The sequence below is a fragment of the Colletotrichum higginsianum genome, chromosome 3 (genome assembly GCF_001672515.1).
Source record: "Colletotrichum higginsianum IMI 349063 chromosome 3, whole genome shotgun sequence".
Lineage (NCBI taxonomy): Eukaryota > Fungi > Ascomycota > Sordariomycetes > Glomerellales > Glomerellaceae > Colletotrichum > Colletotrichum higginsianum.
The window spans coordinates 4,346,112-4,371,174 of NC_030956.1; the positions used below are offsets into that span (position 1 = coordinate 4,346,112).

General features: G+C 57.3%; 9 protein-coding genes across 9 annotated transcripts; 5 read left to right on the forward strand and 4 right to left on the reverse strand.

Annotated features, from left to right (window-relative positions):
* Nucleotides 1-3,049: 3,049 nt before the first annotated feature.
* Nucleotides 3,050-4,189, reverse strand: CH63R_04827 (MOSC domain-containing protein; the record flags this gene model as incomplete). Its single annotated transcript, XM_018299802.1, has 1 exon — nucleotides 3,050-4,189. One exon carries the CDS (start codon nucleotides 4,187-4,189, stop codon nucleotides 3,050-3,052), a length of 1,140 nt encoding a protein of 379 aa, XP_018161048.1.
* Nucleotides 4,190-4,959: 770 nt separating this feature from the next.
* On the forward strand, nucleotides 4,960-5,281 carry CH63R_04828 (uncharacterized protein; the record flags this gene model as incomplete). The annotated part of the gene is made up of 2 exons (XM_018299803.1): nucleotides 4,960-5,047; nucleotides 5,097-5,281. 2 exons carry the CDS (start codon nucleotides 4,960-4,962, stop codon nucleotides 5,279-5,281), a joined length of 273 nt encoding a protein of 90 aa, XP_018161049.1.
* A 212-nt stretch (nucleotides 5,282-5,493) lies between these two features.
* CH63R_04829 (Carboxylic ester hydrolase) lies at nucleotides 5,494-7,434 on the forward strand (the record flags this gene model as incomplete). Its single annotated transcript, XM_018299804.1, has 3 exons — nucleotides 5,494-5,665; nucleotides 5,744-6,689; nucleotides 6,753-7,434. The coding sequence occupies 3 exons, from the start codon at nucleotides 5,494-5,496 to the stop codon at nucleotides 7,432-7,434; spliced, it is 1,800 nt and encodes a 599-aa protein (XP_018161050.1).
* Nucleotides 7,435-7,763: 329 nt separating this feature from the next.
* On the reverse strand, nucleotides 7,764-8,951 carry CH63R_04830 (Alpha beta hydrolase fold-3 domain containing protein; the record flags this gene model as incomplete). The annotated part of the gene is made up of 1 exon (XM_018299805.1): nucleotides 7,764-8,951. The coding sequence occupies one exon, from the start codon at nucleotides 8,949-8,951 to the stop codon at nucleotides 7,764-7,766; it is 1,188 nt and encodes a 395-aa protein (XP_018161051.1).
* Nucleotides 8,952-10,059: 1,108 nt separating this feature from the next.
* CH63R_04831 (Integral membrane protein) lies at nucleotides 10,060-11,478 on the forward strand (the record flags this gene model as incomplete). Its single annotated transcript, XM_018299806.1, has 4 exons — nucleotides 10,060-10,362; nucleotides 10,437-10,819; nucleotides 10,908-10,981; nucleotides 11,057-11,478. The coding sequence occupies 4 exons, from the start codon at nucleotides 10,060-10,062 to the stop codon at nucleotides 11,476-11,478; spliced, it is 1,182 nt and encodes a 393-aa protein (XP_018161052.1).
* Nucleotides 11,479-12,890: 1,412 nt separating this feature from the next.
* CH63R_04832 (Carboxylic ester hydrolase) lies at nucleotides 12,891-14,868 on the forward strand (the record flags this gene model as incomplete). The annotated part of the gene is made up of 3 exons (XM_018299807.1): nucleotides 12,891-13,056; nucleotides 13,125-13,988; nucleotides 14,096-14,868. 3 exons carry the CDS (start codon nucleotides 12,891-12,893, stop codon nucleotides 14,866-14,868), a joined length of 1,803 nt encoding a protein of 600 aa, XP_018161053.1.
* A 2,137-nt stretch (nucleotides 14,869-17,005) lies between these two features.
* CH63R_04833 (NmrA-like family protein) lies at nucleotides 17,006-18,123 on the reverse strand (the record flags this gene model as incomplete). Its single annotated transcript, XM_018299808.1, has 2 exons — nucleotides 17,006-17,881; nucleotides 17,938-18,123. 2 exons carry the CDS (start codon nucleotides 18,121-18,123, stop codon nucleotides 17,006-17,008), a joined length of 1,062 nt encoding a protein of 353 aa, XP_018161054.1.
* A 530-nt stretch (nucleotides 18,124-18,653) lies between these two features.
* On the forward strand, nucleotides 18,654-21,114 carry CH63R_04834 (Fungal specific transcription factor domain-containing protein; the record flags this gene model as incomplete). Its single annotated transcript, XM_018299809.1, has 4 exons — nucleotides 18,654-18,737; nucleotides 19,132-20,480; nucleotides 20,550-20,823; nucleotides 20,914-21,114. The coding sequence occupies 4 exons, from the start codon at nucleotides 18,654-18,656 to the stop codon at nucleotides 21,112-21,114; spliced, it is 1,908 nt and encodes a 635-aa protein (XP_018161055.1).
* A 61-nt stretch (nucleotides 21,115-21,175) lies between these two features.
* On the reverse strand, nucleotides 21,176-23,390 carry CH63R_04835 (Lysophospholipase; the record flags this gene model as incomplete). Its single annotated transcript, XM_018299810.1, has 3 exons — nucleotides 21,176-22,823; nucleotides 22,865-23,187; nucleotides 23,241-23,390. The coding sequence occupies 3 exons, from the start codon at nucleotides 23,388-23,390 to the stop codon at nucleotides 21,176-21,178; spliced, it is 2,121 nt and encodes a 706-aa protein (XP_018161056.1).
* Between the last annotated feature and the right edge of the window lie 1,673 nt (nucleotides 23,391-25,063).

The window sequence follows — 25,063 nt, forward strand, 5'->3', positions numbered from 1 at the left end:
TCTTCGCCGCGGCCGTCGACACCATGGACGCTATGCAGCTCTTTCCCTTTTCGATCTTTGAGTTTCTTCGACCATTTTTTTCCTTGCAACCCTCCCCGGACGATTGGAGTCCCGCCACCTTGCCATGTCCGAACAGAACTGGCTCCGCCTAATCCCCTGCCGCACTGGCAGGGTCTTGGGCCCAGCCCCGGTTTAGCTCAGTGGTGCCGAAATTCGGCGATGCAGGGCACACGTGGGACACTCTGGCTCAGGCTACTGTGTAGCCGGCTGCAGCTAAACAACCCCGGCGGGGAGCGCATCCCGCAGACAGGGGACTGCTCTAGCGTCTGTGTCAACGGCTTAACCCTTGTGCGATGATGCCCTCGAGCTGCCGTGCCTGGTTAAGGACGGCAATGCTGCGGTGGAGCCTCGCCACAATCACAATCTGGAACAGCCAGGCGTGTAAATCAGCAGGGAGACTCATCCATCCACAGCTCGTCGTCCGCTCGCCGAGTTTCCGGCTCGACGGCTCATCAGTTCGAGACAGACACCCACTCTCCAATCTCATTTCATTGTTCATCAACACACAGCAACGGAGTTTTTAGCGGCCGCACGAATCTCAATACCCACCCCGTCTTCCATGGCAAGCTGCAAAGAGCAATTTTTCTTTTCCTATTTTCGTTTTTTGGTCACCCATCATCCGGCATTGGCGGAACCAGGGTCCGAGGGAGACTCACAGCAGGGTTTGCGAGGCGAAAACATTTCTTAATCTAACACAGTAGACTTTGGGTTCTAAGACGAACGGTTTCACGGAGTATAGCAATCAAGAAGGGGAGAAAAAAACCGGGTTTAGATTTGCGTCGCATCAGCACGCAAGGGCTGGCGGACTGGACGGCAGCGACTCCAACTGACAATAGTTAGGCTTTCTTTATTTCTTTAGAGCATAGGGCTTCGTCCGGGACTTTTGCGATTCCATGCCCACGTCCTCGACTGTTGGTCACTCATTCAGTTGACGACCACTTCTACAGGCAAGGAACCAAAATGTCTCCAGTAGTTGAGTTCCTGGGTTGGTTGATTGGAGGCTTCTGTTCTGGTTCCATCGGTCTAGCTCAGCAACAGTGCAGTTCATAATAAAGTATTGAAAGAAATAAAAGGCAAAGACCACTACAATACTAGCACCATGCCCCGTTCTCGTGCTATAGTTGTCTTTTCTGCGCAGCTTTTTTTTTGTTGCACCGCAGTCTACTTACCTCGTATGCTTCGGTTTCGCAACTGGTATGAATGTTAAACAGAACATGGCGCGGCATCCACTTGATCCGGCATTTAGAGGATGACTCCTAACATGGGTTGGATGGTAAGAGCAGCAAAATATGCAATAGGTACTATAACGGAATGGCGGGAAAAGGGCCATACAACAGCAACAAAACCAGGTATGATTTCTCGTCACTCGCGTCAACGTTGCCGAGGTTGTCATTCGAGCTGTTTACCTGGTGGATGATTGTTTTTGAGAGGAAGGGGGGCGTCGAGCATGAAGAGTAGGGGTCGCGGGGTTCTTCGGTCTCACCACGGCCTCGTTCCGGAGGCCCCCCGGGGGGGACAATGCGTGCAGCCGCCTCGGGCCTTTTGAACATGTGTGTGTGTGTGTGTGTGTGTGTGTGTGTGAAGTCGGCGTAAAGTCGGAGGCGTCACGACCGTTGGGGCAGGGCTGGGTAGGGAAACATTCGAGGCTCTTTCTGTTCCCTTCCAGGGCCTTTTCTTTCAGTGTTTCCCTGTGGTGCGAGGGGAGATCCGGGGAAAGAAGGGGGACGGGTTTGTGGTGGTGACACAGGGAGGCAGGCCTCATGGAAGAATCGCGGCAAAGCTTTTCGCGGTTTGCAGCATGTAAATCTGACATGTCGCACAGCAAGGCGCAGCGGTCGTTTCCCCCCCCTTTCTTTTTTCTTCTTCCGGATGCCCTCCCCGCGAGGCCAAGCAGAGGCTCACGCGAGGATTTGGACTGTCGTGTAAAGGAAACAACCCTGTCTCACCCGGGGAGAGGGGGGTGATTGGTGTACAAAGATCTACATTCTATACTACTTCCTTCGATCTTCCCCGTTCTATTACACTGCGGTAGCGATACATCGGCTCCCCCCCTATATGTCAGGTCCCGTTGTGGCAGGGCCCCTTTAAAATCACGACGACTTGCTCGGTGATGACACGGTGCGGTGAATGGTAAGGAACCCCGTGGCAAATAGGTGACGGGTTACAATGTGAGGCTCCGGATGATGTTATTTTTGGCCATGGAAATCAGGGGTTCGGCCTCGGTGACGTGGCTTTCCACACACCCTCCCGAGAAGGACGGGCAGCGCGGGGTGGGGCTCGCACCACTGACCACACCGGGTGAAGAATATTACCTCTTTGGATAGCACCGGTTATGGGCATCCTCGCAGAATTTCCTTCAGTGGCTCTCGCATGGTGCAATACAACCACATACCCATTCGTCTTAGCAATGATAGGCAAACTCGTGTGTTAGGGTGCTACACATGCAGGACCGATCTAAAGAGGGGGGGGGGAGAGGTTTCGACGAGAGGGAGGGAGAGGTTTCGACAAGAGGGAGGAAGACGTTTTGCAACACGTGGGAGGCGGTTAATGTCTGAGGATGTAGGGTTTCGTGTATCGTGATGATGACGAGACGATGACGGCGCGAAAGACTACGGGCGTAATGATGGGGATAAGTAGATGGGTTACACGGCATTGAATGTTTCTGCCCGGCATGGGATTTCCCACCACCATATCATATGGTTTTCTCTTCTTCTTCTTGTTCTTCTTTCTTTTTGTCGGTGTGACGATGAGTAAGCCCTGGTTCAGAATGCCACTCTCTACCTCCTATATGTCTCGACATGTGTGACCTGTCATTTGTCACGTACTCTCGGAGGAGGAAGAAAGGGGGCAAAGGGGATGATGCATGGTTTGGTACAGTTCAGCGCTCGCGAGTGGTGGAAAACCGGTAGGCGGTTACGTTACACCGCTGGCAACACACAGACAAAGACTAGGCAATGGCGGCGGCGGCAACTATCCTTCTTTCCGGAGTCTAGGATAAGCCCCAATCAAATACGGTGCGCTCGGGGTTGCGACGGACGACAACGACGTCGTCCCCGACGCGGACGCGGATGACCGACGCCAGCGGATCCTCCCTAGCGGCGTCGACGGCGAGGAACGCATAACGGCCGAACACGGGCGCGTACTTGTGTCCCGGGTCGACGCGGCGGTCCCTCATGAGGGCGTTGAGAAGCTTGCCCTCGGGCCCGGCGGCGGGGCGACCCCGGTCGTAGTCTACGTTGAGGGAAGAGCAGCGGCCGCAGTTGGCGGTGAGAAGGAGCCTAGCGCCGCTGGGGCCGGGGCCGGAGGCGGGGAGGGCGAGTTCGGCCCAGAAGTCCTCGGCGAAGGGGGCTTCTTCCGGGTCTTCCACGACAATGTTGGGGCGGAATTTGGGCATGATAAGACTGTCGTCTTTGAAGGGTTCGAGGGAAGGGTGGGAGAGGGAGGAGGCGGAGGTTACGAGGTAGGGCGCGCAGTCGGTGAAGGTCAGCCACGCGGGGTCGTCCCCCACTTGCTTTCCCTGAGTCGCAAGGGACGAGAAGGACGGGAAGTAGGATGCAACGGACGACAGAAGCGAGCGGGTCTGGTGTTTCTGTTGTTCGGGCGTGGATGATGCTGCGGAAGGGGACCCCGGGGCGAGGGTGCCGAGGACGCGGCGGCGGCCGGAGCCGATGTGGACCAGGATGACGGGGAAGCCGAAACAGGCGGAGAAGAAGGCGTCGTAGGGGTCGCCCATGCGGAGGGCCTCAGCGGGGCTGCCGTGGAGGTCAACGGAAACGGGATCGAGGGCGGCAGTGTCCGGGACGAGTGGTACGGAGAGGGTCTTGCCCTGGAGGGGGTGGGTGTCTGCCGGGGGTGGCGGGTCCGGAGGGTTATATCGGACGCGAATAGTATCCCCGGAGGACTCGGAGGTGGAAGGGGAAGAAGAGGCGGACGAGACTATTTCCTGGGAAAAGAGGGCGCACTGGGGAAATGTAGAGAGCTGCATCTTGCGGAGCGACGAGTCCGGATTCACCTTGAAGAGCATATAGGTCCGATCGTGGAGGATGCCCTGCGGGGTGAGCGTCGCCGACTCCAAGGAGATCGGGCGGAGGGCCTTGATGGGGTAGACGTTGAGGGCCTTGATCTTCATTGCGGCGTTTTGGGGGATTCAAATGGTATAATGAGGCAACTTTTCAATGGTCGGTAGGACAACGGACAGTCTGCGAGAGTCTCAATGTGTGAAGTTGGCCGAGAGTTTTCTGGGGTGGTAGGGTATGTCGACTTCAGCCGGTGAAGCTTGTTCGGTTCCTTGATGCAAGATGCGGTGCGGAGCAGGGATGATCCTTTGCCGTCCCGGAATCCTTAGCGCCTACAGCGAAAGATGTGGGAGGCCGCCGAGAGAGAAAGAGGAAGCTGGTTCTGCGATGGTATCGGTGTCAACTGTCAAGTCGCAGTAGTTCTCATCAATGATGCAGAATGAGTAAGAAAGGGAGGGTGGTATGTTGTGCCCGGGGAAAAGATCCGCTGAACAGGACGGGCTAGGTTTGCTCGGTTCTCTCGCTTGCGGTTTGTCTTTAATAGCATAGAGTGAATGGTTGTAACCTCGAGCAACAATTTTTGGATGCAAAGTAATGGCGAACCCGATGCAAGTATCTGAAGCATGTAGATGACTTGTTCTGGTAACGATGTAAACGATGTTTCTTGGATGTGGATGGCGTCGTCTCCTTCCAGTACATATCGCGTACTTGCAAGATCTGTTAAAGAAAAAAAGGGAGTATCTATACTATAATCCGGGCATGCATCAAAGCCATAAACCCCCATTTATATCACTTTGAATCCACAGATTGGTGCCCGGGTGTGCTGTTCATTGGTCATCAGCCTGCCTTACTCATGTAAATTCCTCGAGTACAGAATACCGACATGCGCTATTACCACATGCAGACAGCTACCCACTCTCTAGGATTCCAACGACCGACCACCATCTCTTTTCATCTCGTACAACAACAAGGTCAGCCCCTGCTCAGCATTCAGATACGGCGACCGAGTCATGAGCGCAGCGCGTCCAGAAGCCAATATTCCATCGCTAATCAATACTCCAGCGCTACCACGTGGCATGCCGCCATCGACAGGCCTCGCATCAATTTATTTGTCCAATCTTGGACTATCGGAAGATAGCTTCGACTCTCGGCTTGCGTCACTCTCTGGCCAAAGCATCTGCTTCGGGGTCTGCTATGGTCCATAGGAGGGGTCTTCTCCTACGGCCCCTCCGGAGCTGGCTTCGGAGGAAGCTCTTGTCGATTTACAGTACGGGGCAGGCAACCCGAAGTGTTCGTGAGTAGGTAGGTATATAGATAGGTAGATATTGGATACTCCCCGAGTCCTGCCAGGTTCCTGGCTCATCGTCAACGACCACCCTCTTTCTTGTCTGCCCAACTCAGACGTTTATTTCTTACCATGCTGCAGCAACTTGCCGTCCTCGTCTCAGCGTTGGGCCTTTGCCATGCGACGACGCAGATTGTCACCGGGGCCTCTCTCTTCGTTGGAGACTCGTCGCCTATCGTGAACACTTCGTACGCCCGGTTCCAAGGCAAGAACGATAATAGAACCGGCACCTCCAACTATCTAGGTGAGTTCCGCCACTTGTCTCTCCATCTCTCCATCGACTATCAGAGGCGCAACACTAACCAACTGTGACCTTCGCTAGGCATTCCCTATGCCACAGCCGCACGGTTCAGCCATTCAGTCCTGGCCGACACTGCCGTGTCCGGCGTGCAGAATGTCTCAGCCTACGGCGTCGTCTGCCCACAGCATGAGCTCCCGTCGTCCATCGACCCGTCCGTGCTGCCGCTGGGAAGCCTGTCTGGCGTGCTTGTCGCTGCGCTGTCGCAGTCCACTCTCGAGCAAGGAGAGGACTGCCTCTCGGTCAACATCCACGTGCCGCAGAACACCAGCAGCACCGCCGGCCTGCCCGTGCTGGTGTGGATCCACGGCGGCGGTTTTGAGGCCGGCGCGGGCGGCTCGCTGCTGGAGACCGGCGTCGAAAGCCCGGGCGTCGTTTACGAGGCCGCCAACATTGTCGAGCGCAGCGTAGCCATGGGCCAGCCCGTCGTCGTTGTCTCAATCAATTACCGGTTGAACCACTTCGGCTTCAGCGCCTCCAAGGAGCTGGCCGACGCCGGGCTGCTGAACCTGGGCTTTGGCGACCAGCGCAACGCACTGCGCTGGATCAAGAAGCATATCGGGCCGTTCGGCGGCGACGCTGACAAGGTGACAATCTGGGGCGAGAGCGCCGGCAGCTGGTCGGTGGCCGCGCATCTCGTCGCCAACGGTGGCGACCACGAGGGCCTCTTCAGGGCGGCCATCGGCAGCTCAGGCGGACCGCTGAAGGTTGAGGGTCCTGCGAGGCAGCAGGCCACCTTCGATTCCCTTGTCAGCTACGTCGGCTGCAACGACGCCGCGGACGTCATCGCCTGCCTGCGGGACGCCGCGTACGATGATGTCTACACGCACATGCAGACGGTGCCGTATTTCCTCGGCTACAACAGCCTGGCCTCGTCGTGGACCATTCGCCCGGATGGCGACGTTTTCACCGACAGCCCCGACAAACTCGTCGCTTCCGGGGCCATTGCCGACGTTCCTCTTCTTTGGGGGTAAGCAAGCATCCTCCTACCTTATCTGGTGTGAGCAGGTTCGGTACTAAGCATCATCTCCAGCGACATGCGGGACGAGGGCACCCTCTTCTCCTTGGTCAATGCCGCAAACACCACCACCGACGACGAGGTGCTGGACTACTTCCTGACCAACTGGTGGCCCAACGCTACCGAGGCCCAGCTCGAGAAGCTCCTGACGCTGTACCCGGCCGACCAGACGGCCGGCTCGCCGTTCGGCACGGGCGACAGCAACGCGCTGTACCCGCAATTCAAGCGCATCTCGGCCATCACCGGCGACTACAGCTTCGAGAGCCAGCGGCGGCAGCTGCTGGCGGCCGCGCCGGGCAGCAAGTGGAACTACCTGGCCGAACAGGCGCTGCCCGCGGCGGTGCTGGATGGCACAGCGACGCTGGGAGAGGTCACGGCGGCCGACTACGCCGATGTCGGCACGCTGGAGGCGGTGCCGTTCCTGGGGAGCTTCCATGCGAGCGATGTGGTGCTCAACTTCTTTGGCGCGCTGCCATCCAACAACTCGCGGCGAATGATGGGCGCGCTGATTGCCTTCGTCAACCGCCTCGATCCCAACGCGCACGACATGGAAGACGTGCCCGCCTGGCCACAGTACGACTCGGCCAGCCGGTCGACGATGCTGTGGCGTGAGAGCGGTGCCGAGATCGTGGCTGATGATTATCGCGAGGAGGCCATCGCGTACCTGAACGAAATCGGGGATTCCTTGCGTATCTAGTCCCAAAGGTGGACATTGATGAATCTGAAATGTGCCACACGCACAGCTAATATAACAAACAAATGACTACGTCAAAGACCCTTGATAATCGAGGGTGCTTTCACCTGCAATCCGCAAGCCTGAGCAGCATACGCCTCTTCCATTGATTTATAGTTGACGAACTGTGTAAAACAGTACTGATCACACTGCTGCCAGGTATAGCGTTCAAACACTGATTTGCAACCGGCCTACTAAAGAGGCTTTGGAAAAAAAGATCGCGAGTCAATCACTCGCAAAAACCACCTTATGTTGACTTACACTTCCGCAATGACGCACATCTGCCTTCTATCTCACACATCATCTGTTCCCTTTGTCTCCGTCCCACTCTGTACTTGCCTCAAAAATTCCCCGATCCTCACCGCCACAGTCTGCGCGCTCTCCGTCCAGCCGATGATGGCACCCATCAGCAGCGTGTCGTGCACGGCATTCTCCTCATACCACACCGTGACGCTGCTCCCGGACTCCTGCATCTGGCGGCACCACGTGGTCCCATCGGTCTCGAGGATCTCGGCCTCACCCATGGAGACGAAGATAGGCACCGGTGTGGCCCACGGGTTGCCGAGAGGCGTCACGTACGGCGTGTCCTCATCGGCGACGCCGGCCGAGTACACCCTGGCGCCCCAGCGTAGGAAGGACACGGGCAGGTAGTCGGTGCTCCAGTGGTCGTGCTGTTCGTACACCGAGTCCGGCCCCAGGCTGGCGAGCGGGTTGACCCAGGGGGCGACAAGCACGGCGCAGCTCGGGGCCGCGAGCCCGAGGTCTCGTCCGAAGGTGTCGAGGTAGCGAAGCAGCGCAACGATGAGGTTGCCGCCCGCGCTGTCGCCGCAGAGCACGATGCGCCGGGGCGGGATGCCGAGTGTCCGAGTCAGGTACAGGTAGCTAGTAAGGACGTCTTGCAGGGCGGCGGGAAAGGGGTTCGTCGCCGCGTCGCCGCTGCCGTAGCCTGATAGACGGTACTGCGGCGCGAAGACGGCGCCAACGCCGGCCTTGTCGATGAGCGTGTCGGCCATGAAGCCGCAGTAGCCCGTGCGGCCGTCACCGAGCACAAAGGCGCCGCCGTGGATATGCAGGACGACGGTGCCATCGAAGCCACCCTTCTCGACGTCGGGCTTCTCGGGGAACCAGGTGCCGCCAACGGTGACGGGCTTCACGTCCGGGTTCGAGGCGAGAGGCCCGCGGTAAAGATCCGAGGGGAAGGGCTCGATGGCCTGGAAGCGGTCGCCCTCCTTGCCTGGCTGGAGGGTGTGCGTCTCGGTGATGCCCACGTTGGAGTAGAGGTCAACGAAGTTGCGCGTCAGGCGGGCCATCAGCGTCTGCTTGAAGCCCCATTTCGGGTGAGAACGGCACGCCGGTACCAGGGCCTGGACGCACCACACGGGCAGGCGGACGAGGATGAAGAGGCCACCGAGGAGCTGGTAGAGGATCCGTATGGGTTGGTACGATAGAATGGGGAAGCTCGCCCCTTTGTTGCCGGCCATATCGAGAGAACTGCCGCCTTGCCTTGCCTTGCCTTGCCTTGGGTAACCCTTTCCGATGAAGGTGTTGTTGATGTCGATGTAGGGTGGTGTCGATCACGATTCACAAGGACCAAAAAGTCTCCGATGGAGCTCTTCAGGCAAGCCCTCGGCACATTCGTGGAGGTGACGGTGACGAGGAGATAGTAACTGATATGAGCACGACATGCCGGCAACTCGATCGTGTCGCAACCTAGTCCCCCCATCCTCACCCCTGTCGCGACCCAGAGAGATAATTTGCTAGATGGGCAGCAAAACCGTGAAATCTCTGCATGCCGCGTTTCTCCCGTTGCCGCGGGCTTCTCGATTCTTCAGAGTTCGGGGCTAGAATCCGGCAACTAAGGCTTCGGGGGTCAGGGGCTAAAATGCTAATGGATGGGAGCTGGGAGTCATTTCACCGGGTTTCCTCCCACTATCCCCCCCCGCCTCGATTCAGTCCTTGTTGCATTTCAATCTCGGCGAAACGGCATCTAGCAAAAAGCCTGAGTTCTGAATACCCCTTTGATGGGACAATTCTTGACAACGGTGGGTTCTTGGCGAGTCATGTCCCCCCCAGTTGACAGTTCAAGATGGTTTTGAGAGTGGACGTTGGATGGAGCCTCGTTGTATGGAGAGTGGACGTTCACATGACTCGCATGCCAAGGGTTTACGTATCCCACCGAGAATTGTACCACAGTACGTGTAGTTGAGTGAGTGTCGGTGATCGGGTCCCTTTTAATGTGGTGTAAGTGGTATAGATCGGTGTATCTGTACAGAGAGGGGTACAGCTTTGGGCTCAGGCACCGTCACATATCTCCGATTCGTACCAGTCTCGAGTTAGACTGTTGTCTATCAGCGGGGATACGGCGAGGGGGGAGCCTAGAGAAGGGGGCTTGTTAGTGTCGGCATACAAATCGTCAATACCTGGGTTTCGTCCCCAGAGCCACAAAAGGAGGTTTCGCCGTGCATAAACGAGGCTCGGAGAATTCATCGCTGCTTTCCTTCTCAGGCCGGTCCATCGTCTTTCTCGAAACTTTGGACTTAGTTGACTGGCTACGGCTCCAGGTCAACACAGGACGGTCTGATAGATAGAATGGCCTCAACAACGACAACGATGACGACGACGACCGACACCACTTCCCACACGGGAATAGCAATCATTGCCATCAATGTTATCCTCGCCGTGATAGCCACCATCACCTGTGTAGGACGATTTTGGGCACGAAAGCTCACGGGTGTGGGATGGGGTCTTGACGACTGGCTGGCGCTGATCAGCCTGATCATCAACCACGCCTTCTGTGCAACCACGATTGAGGCCACCGTCCACGGCGGTTTGGGCCGGAGCATCGTCGACGTGATGGCTGAGGACCCGAACATGCTGGTCATATTCCTCAAGGTTCGTGACTCTTGCTCCGTTTGCTGGGAAGGGGGGCGGAGAAGAAAAGAAGAGAAAGCTGAGAATTCTCGCAGTGCGTGGTCGTTGCCGAGTTCTGCTACGGCTTCTCGTCCCCGCTGATCAAGCTGTCTCTGCTGGCCTTCTACTGGCGCGTGTTCCCGACGCAGTTCATGCAGAGGGGCATCTACGTGCTGTCGGCCATGTGTCTCGGCTGGCTCGTCGCCATCTTCATAACCAACTGCCTGCAGTGCCGCCCGCTCTCATACTCATGGGAGCAGACGACGAACCCCGGCGCGGGCACCTGCATTGACCTGGTTCTCTACTTCGTGGGGAACTCCATAGCCAACAGCCTCATCGACATCTTCACGCTGGTGCTGCCGATCCGCGAGACCCTGAAGCTGCAGGTCAGCTCGCATAAGAAAGTCGGCATTTGCTGTGTTTTCGGCCTGGGAAGTCTGTGAGTTGAGACCTTGGTGGACCGAAAAGAGGAGAGGGGGGGTCTAGCTTTGGGCGTGATGGATATGCTAACGATATATTAAAAACAGTGTCGTTGTTGCAAGCCTTGTACGTTTTGGTTCTTTGGCCTCTCTCTATTCGATAGGCGTGACGGACATGACCCGTACGTTCAACCCCGTTCTTCCCACGGAGCCTATTCTCAAGACTTGGATGTGATGCTGACCACTCGTCTAAACAGAGCAGTACGCCCTCATGTGGACGGCCACCGTCGTGGAGATCTACATTGCCATTATCGGCGCCTGCGCAGTCACCCTCGTCCCCGTGTACCGCAAGATGCGCTACGGCACGCCGTGGTCGACCCGGGATCAGAAGTCCAACCAGGTCTCGTCAGGCACCGGAGCCTTCGCCGGCACTGGCGGCGCCGGGTCGCGGCCGGGCGTCCACAACTTCAAGCGCTCCGCGAACCACGAGCGGCTGACCACGGGCAACGATTCCGAGGAGTACCTTCACCACGGCGGCGGCATGAAGTACTCGGTCTCTGGGGCGACGGGTTCCGGTGACAAGAGCGACGCACTGGGAGACGATTTACCCATGGACACCATCGTCGTCCAGAGGGACGTTACGTGGGAGGAGGAGCGGAAGGAGAAGCAGCATGTGTAGGCCTTTGACGAGACCGTGTAGTTCTGCTGTACATCTTAATCATGTAATTATATACCCATGACGGCATCTGTTGTTGGCTATACGAACGAGTAGGTATGGAGCAGTCCGAACAACAGGCTGTTTGCGAGGAAATCCGGGTCTTAACCCGTCTTTTTCTTCCTGATGCCTGGGACAAACAGCCTGCCTTTCTTGGCAAAACAAACGTCTCTCACAAAGTTTGAACTTACTTGGATGCTACCTCCCTACCAAGGTTACAAATCGTCCGTCCCATGTCCCGTATTCCATGTTCGTTTCCGTGCTGTAGAGAGAGCGGTGGGCCCACACAGGCCCAAGGCCTCAAGACCATTCTTCACTTCTGGTAACGTATCCGTAATTCTTTCTAACTAGGATTTCCCAAATCGATCATGAACACGTGGAAAGCTTTTCAGACACATGGCCTGAGTCACGTCCGTGCCCCCTGAGTTGAGTCTGTATCCAATAGATGTCCAATGACCTCCCCCCCCGGTCTCTTCAACCGTTGTGTCAACTGGCCATCGCCGGCATCCCGGCTACCTGACGCCCACTTTCATTGATAGACGGCCGGGGTTGTCTAGGTTATCCCCTGCCCCTTCCCCTTTGGCACCCGAACAAGGGGTTTCCAGGTAAACAGGAAGAGATTCCCGATGGATTGTCTCCACGAAGAAATGAAATCGAGATGCTCATATCGAGTAGGCATGGCATCGTAAGCCTTTATCCACGGCCCTCCCCGGGTAGATTTCGGGTAAAGACAGGGCCTCAACGGCATTCAAATTGCTTCCTACGGAGTACACCGTCTATGTACTAATACCAAGGTGAGTGAGGGGCGGCCAGATGGGGTTGTGATCGTCTCAGTTGGGCAATATTCGATGGGCACGAGTTGAAAGGGGTTAAAAGAAAAACGGGTTGCCCAGAAACCCATCAGCCCGCAAGCCCCCAGCCCAACTTGTTACGGAATACGGGGCGGTTGATCTTCGCTGATTGTTTCTTCTTGGGCACAGTCATGACTAGCCAACCGTGTCGGAAGCTTGACGCTTTTCTCATCCGGGAACTGTATAATTTCAAGACGGAAGACATTCCGCCCTCTTCCAAAGGACTCGTTCGGCACCTCGGGAGATGATTATGATCGATCACCTGGCGAGAAGGAGGGTCTGTCATGACCGGCGAGCAGGTGAACTGGTGGTGGACAGATGAAGTTCGCCGAGTACATCTACTGTGCCCCTTGGCGTGGAGGGCTCTCTTCACATCTTTCGTGTAGCGTGGTCATTCGTTGCTGGCTACAGCCTCACTCGTTTTATTCTGTCTCTGTATTGTCCAAATATCCAACTGGCGGGTTGAAGCACCAATCCTCCAACCACGCTCTTTAATACCACTACTTGTCGCCCCTTTAATCCAAGATGACCTCCTCCATTTGGGTAGGGCTCACGGCTCTTCTCGCAGCGTCAAACTCGGCTCTTGCTGTGGCGAAGCCCGTCACGTCCCGTAGTTGGTTGAAGCCCAAAGTCGAGATCGACTATGCCAACATCACCGGACGGGTGAGCGGGAACATCAAAGAATTCTTGGGTGCGTCTTGCCCACACCGGGAGCTCACCGGCCGATTCGCCTAGACGAGAGTGCTAACCCCGTACAAGGCATCCCCTTCGCCTCCGCCGGCCGCTTCGAGCATCCTCAGCTCTTCACTCAGCAGCTGGGCGACTTCGATGGAAGCAGCTACGGTCCAATCTGTCCGCAAAAAACGACAGCATCGATCCTGACGAAGAACTCGTCCAGCAGCCTGGTGCTGGGCGAGACCGGCACGGCCATCGGCCCCGTCGTGGGCGCCCTGGCCGACACGGTGTTCAACACCCTGGGGCAAACCCGCAGTGAGGACTGTCTTCTGATCAACGTGCAAACACCGGTGAACGCTTCCAGGGGCGACAAGCTGCCCGTGGTGATCTGGATCCACGGCGGCGGGTTCGAGGTCGGCAGTCCCTTCACCGACACGAGCGAGACGGACGTGATCCGCGGCGCCGCGCTCAACTACAACGTCGGCGGCCTAGTGCGCACCTCGGTCAACCTGGGCCAGCCCATCATTGGAGTGTCGGCCAACTACCGCCTCAACGCCTTCGGCTTCTCGGCTTCGCGCGAGATGGAGGAGGCCGGCCTGCTCAACCTCGGTCTCGAGGACCAGAGAGTCGCCATGAAGTGGGTGCAGGAGCACATCGCCGACTTCGGCGGCGATCCGGACCGCGTCGTTATCATGGGCGAGTCCGCCGGCAGCTGGTCCGTCGTCGCACACCTGCTGTGGGACGAGGGCGAGGGCGCCACCGACCTGTTCCGCGGTGCCATGGCCCTCTCGGGCGGTCCGGTCATGGTCGAGAGCGCCGAGCGCGCCCAGCCCTTCTTCGACAACATGGTTGAGAGGGCGGGGTGCGCCGAGGCAATGGACAAGATTGCTTGTCTGAAGGTTGCCGACTTTGACGACATCATGGCGTCGGTCAACGAAGAGGGAATGCGTGAGTTTTCCTGTCTACCTCACTTTACTCCTCTCTCGTCGCTTGTCTGATTCTCATCACGTTTTTGGTTCCACCTGGCTGACAAGTGTGCTCTATGCTAGTCCTAGGACCTCGCTCCCTCGCCTCGACGTGGACCATCCGCCCCGACGGGAAGCACCTCAAGGACTCGCCGCACCGCTTGGCCGCCGCCGGCAAGATGGCCTCGGTCCCTTTGATCACCGGCGACATGCGCGACGAGGGCACCCTGTTCTCTCTGCTCGCCCAGCTCGAGACCCTCTCGGACGAGGACTTCGCGTCCTACTTCCAGACTACCTGGTGGCCCAAGGCGACCGACGCCGACATGGCGGCCCTCATGGAGCTCTACCCCTCGGACGTCCGCCAGGGCTCCCCCTTCGACACGGGCGTCCTGAACGCCGTCACGCCCAACTTCAAGCGTCTGGCCGCCGTCGTGGGCGACTTCAGCTTCCAGGCGCAGCGCCGCAACCTGCTCGCGCACTACAACACCTCGGAGCAGGCCGTCTGGAACTATATCACGGACGTCAGCGTGCCCGCGGCGGGCCTGCTGCCCGACCTGGGCGTGCTGACGCACCTGCCCGTGCTCGGCTCGTTCCACGCCTTCGACGTCTGGTTCTACATGTTCGCGGGCCTGCCGTACGGGTTGAGCAAGAACACCCAGGCCTACCAGGCCACCGCCATCTCCTTCATCCGCACGCTGGACCCCAACAACCACGGCCTGGACCTCGCCAAGTGGCCGAGGTACACCGAGGACGGCCTGGAGACGTACAACTTCAAGGAGAGCGGGCCCAAGGTGGTCAGGGACGACTGGCGGGTCGAGGCCATGCAGTTCTTCAACGACCACCCCGACTCGTTCTTGATCTAAGGTGCCAGTCGCCACAGGCGATGTAGCATCAATGTTTCCTTTGTGTGGCCGTCCTCGGTCTCGCAGAGTCGCGTTTACAAGCGGACAGGTTCTTATCGGAAATCCACCGCCCAGATTCCGCCTTTATAGATAGGTGATAGTTAATGGTAATCATCGGCCTTGGGTTCAGGGATCGCAATGATGATCTCTTCCAAAGTGCGCTTTCCAGCGCAGTGATGATGTCCTCGAATCGTTTGTTCGGTGGCATCTCGAATGTCTTCTAAGCTGCCTCTGGGCTCGCACAAACATGATGTGCTGACGCATGCGAGAACCAGCCATTTCGGAGGGTTTGACTCGTTTTGGTCGATGAACTGGTGATTAGTATACAAGTGTTGCAATTTAATCCCGCTAGACTGACTTCCAAGACTCAAGAGCTGCTTTTGTTTTTCTTTGCGCGTTAGACGAAACGATGCTTCTCTTTCTGACCATACGGCATGCCATTCTATGCGTTTGGAATAGTGAGAAACTTGAGTATTAGTTTGGAGCCCGGATTGTTCTCAGATGAATATGCCACTCGAATGGCACACACGAGACGAACAGGGGTGACAACATTGGTTTTTGCGAGGCAATGAGAACAGAACGCCCACGGCCTAGGGAACGTGGGTGGCCCCATATGCTCCGCTCCGTAATGCCGTCGCTTACGGGTGGGTCCCCGGCGAGGGCCCGGATACCAATACGGAGATCTTCTCAGAATGGCAACCAAGGCGCCAGCCATTGGCTGGATTGTTAGTGTGTCAGAAGTTTGATTTGGCGCAGAGTCGCTGCTTACGTCGCCCCCTCCACCCCCTTCTGATAGTACCGCTCGAGGCACGCTTAATGTTTCCCAGTGTCTGACTAACCCTAACCAACTGAACAATGAGCTGGTTACTCAGAAAGGCAACTGGACAGATCACTTCAAACCCCACGTTTAAGTTATCGTTACGCCATGGGAAGTTCAGCTGCGGCAGGGGGGCTGCTAGCTTGGAGGATCAACTGCAGCACATTGCATCGGAACATCACTACGCTACCTAGACAGGGACACTAACGGCTGTTAGCGCCGGTGTCAAGCTCGCTTTTGAGCGTTCCAGACCTTTCCGTTGCGTCGGGTCTGCGGGCACTCAAAACCATGATGTGGGTTTCATTTTATTCAGATGGGATTTCAAAATCCCCATCGGCAACGCCTCGCCGAGTCGGCGAGTTAGGCGAGGTGCCAGACCTCGAGGCTACCCAGAGCCCTTCTTGGCCCCCCAACCCAGCATGCTGCACCACGGGTGCTGGTCATCTCACGGCATGCGACTACAACAGCTTCGCTAACGGGATGAGCCAAAGCCGTCCCTTATTGCATGGGATGTCGGGGTATGAACCGCAAGATACACTGACGCAGGTCGTGGGGATTTCCATGAGCTTGGAGCGGCTTGAACATGTGAAGCTACACCTAAGATTGTACAGCCCTCGTCTTCTTCCATCAAGTGAGTGGGCTGCAGAGAATTCACGTACACGACCTATCATACACAGATGTTCAAATGCATACGATCGACTCGTCGCACCGTGGCAACATCTGTAGTGTCTTGGCCTGTGTCTATCTGGGCGCTGGCTCGGCACCCACCCAGCATCCACGCCACCAGATGGCCGTCGAAATGTGACCTCCAGTCCTGAAGGCCTGTACAATTTCTAAACTCTGCTATACATACCCGATTTAAATGTTTTTGGCAGCTCTTCGACTCAGTGACAGCATCGATGTGGACATCGTGTCGGAGCCGACAAGATTTGGGACGCTGCTCCGGAGAGGCACAGGAAGAATCGCAAAACAAACCCTGACACACACACACACACAACTGGGTCGGACATGAGCGGACGTTCAACACGCATTTTGAACACGAGGTCATCTTTGATACAAACCTGACCATTCTTGCTAAAGTCTAACCTTGCGTCATTCTGGTTCATTGAAGCTGTTCTCCTCTAGTAGGCCAATGAAGTACTTGCATGGCGCTCGTTGGCTGATGGCTTACACAACCCATGAAGTAATGCTCGTTCTAAGTTTGTGTTTATCTGAAATACTCCAGATGACCTGTTACACGAAGCATGTCCACTCTTCGCGCTTGTCATTTGAATCTGCAGCCTAAGAACTGAAGGCAGCCGCCATTTTCTCCTCCAGATCCTTCTCAGTAAGGAGCGGGACACCCACCAGCTCGTTGTCGACCTTGCCGTACGCAGATTCGTAGCGTCCGCTGAACAGGCTGGTCTTGATGACCTCGAGAATCTTTGTCTCGTTGTACGGGTCCTCCAACACAGCCTTTAGAGCATTTTCCCACTCGGTCTTACCGTCCAGCTTAGTCTCCTTCCACTGCGTTCCCGGGGGTGATAGCTTCTTCGCCAGCGCTAGCAACTGCGCCTGGGATACAAGGAGCTCGTGAATCTTGAGATTGCGGTTCTTGGTGGCGTCAGGGTTCTTGAGGGCGCCTACGACGGCCTTGCCGATGCTGGCGATGCTCGTGATGCTGAAGGGATGGACGCCGTCGTCGTACATGATGATGCTCTTGTTGGCGAAATCGAAGGCGACGGGGATTCGGGTAAAGAGGTCGATAAAGCCGCCGACGGAGAAAATGGTGTACTCAATCTCGCCAGCGCGGGCCTTCTCAATGACATACTTCTGGGTGTTGAACATGGGGCCGAGAACGGTGGCCAGGTCGCTGTGCGCCTTGGGGTCGGTCGTGAAGGAGCCCCAGTCGGAGGGAATGTAACGCTTGACGCCGGCCTTGATGCATGCGTCGATGGCGACAGGCTGGGTGAGCAGGCCGGCCTTGCTCACGGTGGACACGACCGCGTCCTGGCCTTGGAGAGCCGGGGTGAGGCTATCGATTGAGGCAAAGTCGACGACTTTGAATCCGACGCCGTCGGGGAGCCCGTCCTTGGTCGACTCGGAGCGACCAAGAACAGTGACGTTGAAGCCGCCTTCAACAAGTTCCTTGAGGATAGCAGACCCAAGATATCCCTTCTGTGAGAGGGTTAGCATCCGGAACTCGGTAGGTGATGTGACAAACAAGGACTTACACCAAGGAGGGCGACGTTCTTGAAGGTGCTCATGTTGCCGGCGTGCAGATGAGATTTTTTGTGATTGGGGATATTGAAATTCAGTCGGTTGGGTATGATCTGTTGGACTGTGGTTGATTCTGGTTGTTCCAAACCCTTACGAGTGTGGGCAATGGGGTTTCTTCTTATACATTTCCATAGTTGCATTCGCTCATGCACAGGCACCTCTCCCGCTATCTGAAAGCCCAACGGCTGGAGATCAGATCATCATTATTCAGCTGTAGACGACCCATTCATTGCTGGGTCTGCTGCTGTGTCCGATATTCCCACGGGGGCCGGTGGGATTCGACGCTGATGAGGCGGAAGCGCGAATCCCACGTTGTGGTGTCAACACATTGTGAGACGAACGTGCATTCTGCATCCGTTATTGGCGGCGGCTGAGGATCATCACAACGCAGGCGGATTCATTTTTTGTGTCGTCCAAGTGCGACGGCGGGGAAGGAAGGAAGCAAACCCCCTCCCCCCCAAAAACCCCGATGCAATCTGTATCCGCCGAAACATCCGCCGTGTGGCATAGCGCGGATGCTTATTAATATCCGCCTCATTCGTTCCCTCTCCCTCCCCCCTTCCCACGACACGCCAACCTCTCCTGGAGCGGATGGTTTTTTTTTTCCTGATTTCTTTGGCGGATGCAGCCCTAAATCTTTACCATGCTGTAATTACCTCACCGGCCTCGAATGGTAGCAATGGTTGGCGTTGCGGAATCCGTCGTCTCCAAAGACGGCAATGGCGAGGAATCGCAGAAGAAGCGGATCTATAATGTAAGTTCAAGTACCTTAGCTACCTAAGTGACCTTGATGTCACTGAAGACCTTTTTTCTGACCCCCAGGGGCGAAAACCCCCCTGTAGGCCTGTCAAAACTGTCAAGCGCGGAAGAGACGCTGCGATGGGTGTGAGCCGGTCTGCGGGCTCTGCACACGGCTGAATGTTCCCTGTGTCTACACACAACGAAGGAAGAGAGGACCAGGGCGGAAGTATGTCTGACTGAGTGCCCGAACCCTGCTGGTTCTGACGGATTACGGCACTGACATGTATTTGACCAGGAACAAAGCAGCGGCTGACCCGGAATCAACGCTTCAGCGCAGTGAATCGCCTTTGCAGCAGCAGATGCGCCAACTCAACGTGATTGATAATCATACCGGGAACCATGTCAAGGTAGACGACGGCCAGGTACGGCGTCCGCATTCTCAAGGGCAGTCTGAGGCACAAAGCAGTACGTCGAACGCTCAGTCTTTGGCCCTGCTAGAGAACCCGGCACCGGAGAGCCAAAGTCACCCGACTGACCAGCCGGACTCGGGCCACGGAGAAAGGATACCCCCCTTCGACGCTTTGTTGGCCGCAAAGAACGCCTTCCCGCGCGCTGCTTTCTTCGCCGGGCTCCGCATGGTCCGAGATCAGATCGAGACAGACATGAGCCCGACGCCGTTCAAGAGACAGGCGTTCGTGCGGTTCCCGCCAAAGGAGTACATCTTCGACCTGGGGCAGACCGTCGTCGAAGACACGCAGCTCTTCTGCCCGACTGTGACGCGCGGCCAGTTCTCGAGGCTTCTCGATGCGCAGTACGCCGCCGGCCCCGCCAACAGCGATGACCACCCGGCGAGGTTCGCCATCATCAACGCCCTTTTCGGGGCCGCCGTGCGCTGGAGGACGGCGAACGACTCCTTTGACGAGATGAGCGCGATCAGCTGGGGCTTCTACAAGAACGCCTATGCAGTTTTCCCAGAGCTCATCGTTGGAGGGGGCGACGTCTCGGCCTGCGAGGCGCTGTTGGCCATGGCCACGTTCTTGCTGGGAACAGCCGATACCCGGACAACGACGCAACTGGCATCCGCGGCGGCTCGGACATTGCAAATATTGGGGCTGCATGTGCGAGAGACCTACGCCAACCTTGACGCCGCAGAGTCAGAGCGGCGTAGGCGGGTCTACTGGGCGTCGTACATCCTCAACACCGACGTGATGGTCAAGCACGGCGGGCTGCCTTCTCCCCACGATCTTGGTGACATGATCGAGTTCCCTACGGAGAGCTTCGCCGTCGGCGACGACCCGGCTGCACGGCCACTTGACTTCTTCCCAAGCATGGCGCGGCTGTCCGTGATCCAGATGCGCATTCACAGGCAGTTTTCTCCCCACAACCTCCAGCTACGGTCAGGCGGGGATCACCACGTGGTTGTCATGACATGCGACGGCGAGCTTGACGAGTGGAGGAGCTCGCTTCCCGAGGATCTGCAGCCGGATTACACCGCCCTCCTCGCAACCAGGGAGTTGGAGACGCCGGTGGCTCTGCTGCATCTTGTCTATCTTAACGCCCTGATCAAGGCTCACATAGGCCTGGCCCAGGTCAAGAACGCGTCCCGACTGCACCCGCTGTCCCCGTTCTACACCTCGTGGCTGAGCAGCGAGTCCTTGCCCACGATAGAGCAGTCTTACGCCAAGTGCGTCTCGGCAGCGCGGGCCACGATTGATCTCTTTCGGGTCATGTCGCCGCAGCCATACGTGCATCTATGGTGAGTGACCCCCCCCAAAGAACATCCCAGGCACTCCCCCCTCCGCTTTACTGACAGTCGTTTGCAAAGGGCCATCATATGCTATCCAGTGATGGCGACCTTGATACTTCTTTGGGCCTCACTCGAGGAGCCCATGGGACCGCACGCCCAACTCAACGTCAGGATGATGGGTCAGTTTGTCCAGTTCCTGGCGGGAGTCAAGGAAGAAGGCCTGGACGTCCAGAACGTGCTGGACGGCTGCTCAAAACTATACAAGGTTGCCAAGTACGCCGTGTATACACAGAGGACGATCAGACTCCTGAGGCCACTGGACGAGGACCCGGATGTGAGAGACCAACTCGAGGTGAGAGACCCAGGCACTTCATCAAGTTTTTTCTTTCTTTTTCTTGATTGACCCCCCACGGCTACTAACCCCAATACTCCTTTCCCAAAGGCTCTCCGACTGAAACTCTCGGACGTCACCGACTGGATGCACCTGGCACAAGGCCTCTTGGGCAACATGCCCACCCTTGTTGCACAGGCACGGGGCGTGCTGGCAGATGTACTTGGGATGGAGCAGCAAGACGGGGAATATGGAATGTTCGCCCCTAACGTACTGAAGCCGCAAGGATTCAACGTCTCATTTAGCTCCTGACGAAGCTTGTTGTCGCCTGTACTACACATAAGAGTATTTCAAAGGATCTTTTTTTTTTCCCTCACAGCAGCGCGACGAGGGCAATGACAGAAGCTACCGTCACAGCAGCTGCAGCCCGTCCGATCTCGGCCGTGATCGATGCCCCGGATGAGCCCGGCGAAGGTGACGGCGACGGCGTGGCTCCTCCTCCCCCTCCTCCCCCCGCGTTGTTACCGCCGCCGCCGCCCCCGCTGCCATTACCTCCCGTGCCTCCACCCGTGCTCTTCTGACTGTTCCAATACGTCCGGTTCCATTCCGCATACGACAAGCCCGGGTTAAGCCTCAGCCTGGGGTCGAGATCCTCCGGCGCGATCGCCCGCGTGGCAACCTCGCCGTCCCAGCAGTGGCGACGGAAGCATTCCTGGCACTTGTCCGGCAACCCGAGCCCGAGCCTCGTCAGGCTGGCCCGGATCGTCGCGCAGGCGAGGCAGGCGGGCCACGAGGGGTCAACGGTGCCGTTGCCGTAGGTGGCGAGGTTGAAGGCGTTGTCGGCCGTCAGGTCGAACTCGTTGTCCGTGAAGGACGACTTGAAGAAGGTGAAATTGATGTAGCCAGACCACGGCGAGTTGGGCAGGTAGAGCACCAGCGGCGTCGGGGGCGAGGTGGCGGCGTCGCAGCCGAAGAAGGTCGGCTGCCTCGTGAGATTACGCGTCACCAGCGTCGCGACGTCCGGGATGCGCGGAAAGGGGATGTTGCCCTGGGCCGCGGACTGGGCGGTGTTGACGAGGTTCGTGCCGTTGACCCAGTTGTACGCCGCGTCCAGGGAGGCCTCGTAGACGATGATGAAGTCGACTCCGCGTTCGGGGATGATCAGGGGTCGGATGGGGTTCGTCTCGCCACCGAGGCTCCCGTCGACGAGCAGGAGCTGGTCAATGCCTTGCATGGCCGGGCTGTAGCTCTCAAAGGGGTTCGGGTACGTGGCCCAGAGGGACTCGTTGAACGTCTGGTTGAAGGACTCGGCCGTCTGGCTGACGAGGATCACGCGCCCGTCGTCCTTAAACTGGGGAGGCGGGACGATGGCGCTAGACGCCGGGGGGCCGGTCCTCAACGCGCGCCTGGCGAAGATGGGCGTGTCATACCAGTCGTCGATGAACCAGGCGTTGAAGGCGGCGGCCGTGGACCCCTGGATGAAGGTGAACTTGTCGAAGCCCTGGACGCACTCGCTGCTGTTCTGGGCCGTGCCGTTGGACATGGAGGTCCCGAGGTACTTGGTCGGCACGAAGGCCTGGATTCTCCCACCCCGCCAGCTTCCGAACTCGAACGGGGTCACTTCGTACGAAGTCAGATTGAACCCGTTGGTGGCGTTCCTCCCGGGCCACATGATGCCACCGATGCTGGGCGACTGCCCGGGAACGACTTCGGATAGAGAGACGATGGGCATCGGAGCCTCGCCGAGGGAGAACACGGTTCCGGGGAGGGTGAGGTCTGAGTAGTTGCCGTACGTCCGGTTCTCTGGTAGATAGGTGCCCCAGAACTGACCAAAGGCGTCGGCGACGGAGACGGGCAAACCAGTTTCGGCTTTGGCGCCAACATTTTCGAATATGTCTGTCAAGTATGCGGTTTGGTTGCCGTCAGGGCCAACAGTGTAGTCAACAGCGAAGTTGATCTGTTTCCTAAGGGCGTCTATCGTGACGAAATCGTTCGCGGCTCTGGTCTCGGGGGTCAGCCAACTGGAACACAGAAAGAGACGACGCAGACGGTGCTCGCTTACAGCGTGCTGACCGTCAGGGCACCACCACCACTCAAGCCCGTGATATACGACAAGACCTGCGTGAGGCCTCCCGTACGGGCGGCAACTGCAGCAGGGTTGCGAGCATCGAAGGCCTGCCATATGCCAAGACCCCCAACGCCGGACTGCGTTCCTCCTCCCGATACGGAGAGGCCGACGACGGGGAAGTTGGAGGTGTTGAGGCGCTGGATGTAGCCTTGGACATCGAAACCGTCAATGTTGGCCAGCGTAAGGTACGAAGAGAGTGCTGGGATGACCTTCTCCCCGCGGCCGGCCCTCCAAGACGACTCGGCCCGCGACAGTCCCTGCGTTAAGGAGTCACTATGTGCAACGGGGACTCGGAAGCGTGACGACTCACTTCTGAGGCAGGCCGTACTCGCAAGTCCGAGGGGCACGTGGCGTAGACAGGCGCGAAGGGGTCGACATCGCCCTTTCCTTGCCCTTGCGCGGTGGCGAGCCCGGCGAGGACAAGAGCGCCTGCGAATGAACAACGGTCGAGGATAGTCATGATCATGCCAAGCGTCCTGGGCTGTCAATGTACGTACGAGTCGGGGGGGGAAATGACGAGCCCATGGCCGAAGAAGCCATGTTCCGAACTGCGAGCTCGGTTCCTTTTATTCTTGTTTTCCCCCTGTTGTAGACGCCCAAGATTGGTTGGCGTTGTTCGCCCTTTAGACCTAGTAGATCTCAGGGTTATGCGGGGGAAGCTTCTCTTGGCCCCATCGACGAAGGCAGCTTCGTGTATGGAGACGGCCATGACAAAGACGGCCGCTCGGCATCAATGTTTGCGCGCCAGAAGGTAGGTGGTCGGAAGCTCTCTGGTCAGGGTCCCTTGGGGCTAAAGCTTGTTCCTGTACCCTGCAGTACTAGGGCTGAGTCCAGAGACGACGCCAACCCAGTGAGACTGTCGATGCCCGCCGGATTTGACTAGGCTTTCTCTCTCGACCTTGCGCTAACAGAACCAGCCCACAAGCGAATCGGTTTTCACATGGAAGCATGTGAAATAGGGCTTTCCCTTTAGAATGGGGCGAGTTCCCGAATGACGGAACATACCTACCCGTAGCAGAAGCTGGTTGAGACCAAAAGGCGACAGTAACACGTTCTTCTATCAAGGTAGCGGCAGCTTGTGAATACATGAGTTCCCTTGACGAAGAACGATCAGTTTGACAGAATTGTCAAGCTACACACCATTTCGGAAGCGGCTGTGGCCCAAATTGAGTTGTGGTTGTTGCGTTCCCAGCCGGAATGCCTTTCCTCACGCAACCAGGCAACGCGCGTATTGTGGCAATTCCGCGCCAGAGTTGCGGTTTCTGAAGCAGTAAAACTGCATGCATGCACGAATTCGGCGACCCAACGAGGTTGTTGGAAGGCATGCACGCCAACAATGCAAGCGCCGGAGCCGCTGGATCTGGATGAAGGCGCCGGGGTTCTTCTCCCTTTGCCATACTGACGCGGAACAGAACTCGGACAACTCGACACACTTGGTCTCAGAGGCACCTGCGACAGCCGTGGCCGCGTCGCAAACAACGGCCCTGGTTCGGGAGGAGTCTTGAAGCCAGAAAGAAAACCGAAGTAGGCCACAGCTACAGGAACGGCGGCGAGGCCGACGGGTCCGACGGCCGGTGGCAGAATCTGGTGTCGCAACGGAGCAAGGCGACAGACAGTTCTTCTGCAGCTTGCACGCACAACAACACGCGGACAGACGACCCACTTCTCGTGCCTAAGGACCCTCTTTCGTGCAGATTTCGATTGATAAGTTCAATTCCCAGCTGCATCGTCAACATCGGATCTTCCTAATACGGAACATCCACCAACCGGCCCTCTGGCGCAACGGTAGCGCGTTCGACTCCAGTTCTGGAATGCAATCGAAAGGTTATCCGTTCAAATCGGGTGGGGGTCATCCTTTTTGTGCGTCATGAGGCTATCCCCATCACCCATAACGCGTTTTTCTTTTGCGTCTCGGAAGCGTGGTCGTGATGTTAAGATCTGGCGGTGGTAGTGTTGCTGCTATTGGCGCATTTGGACACTGGCAGGAGCGTCGCACTAATGAATAGGTAATGCACCACCAGCCCGCCCGCTCCTGCTTGAAGTCGCGTATTTACGATTCTCATGTGAACAAAGTTGACTGGAGTGCCATTTTAGTGAGTGTGTGTGTGACCTGTATTCAAGTCTTCATTAGGT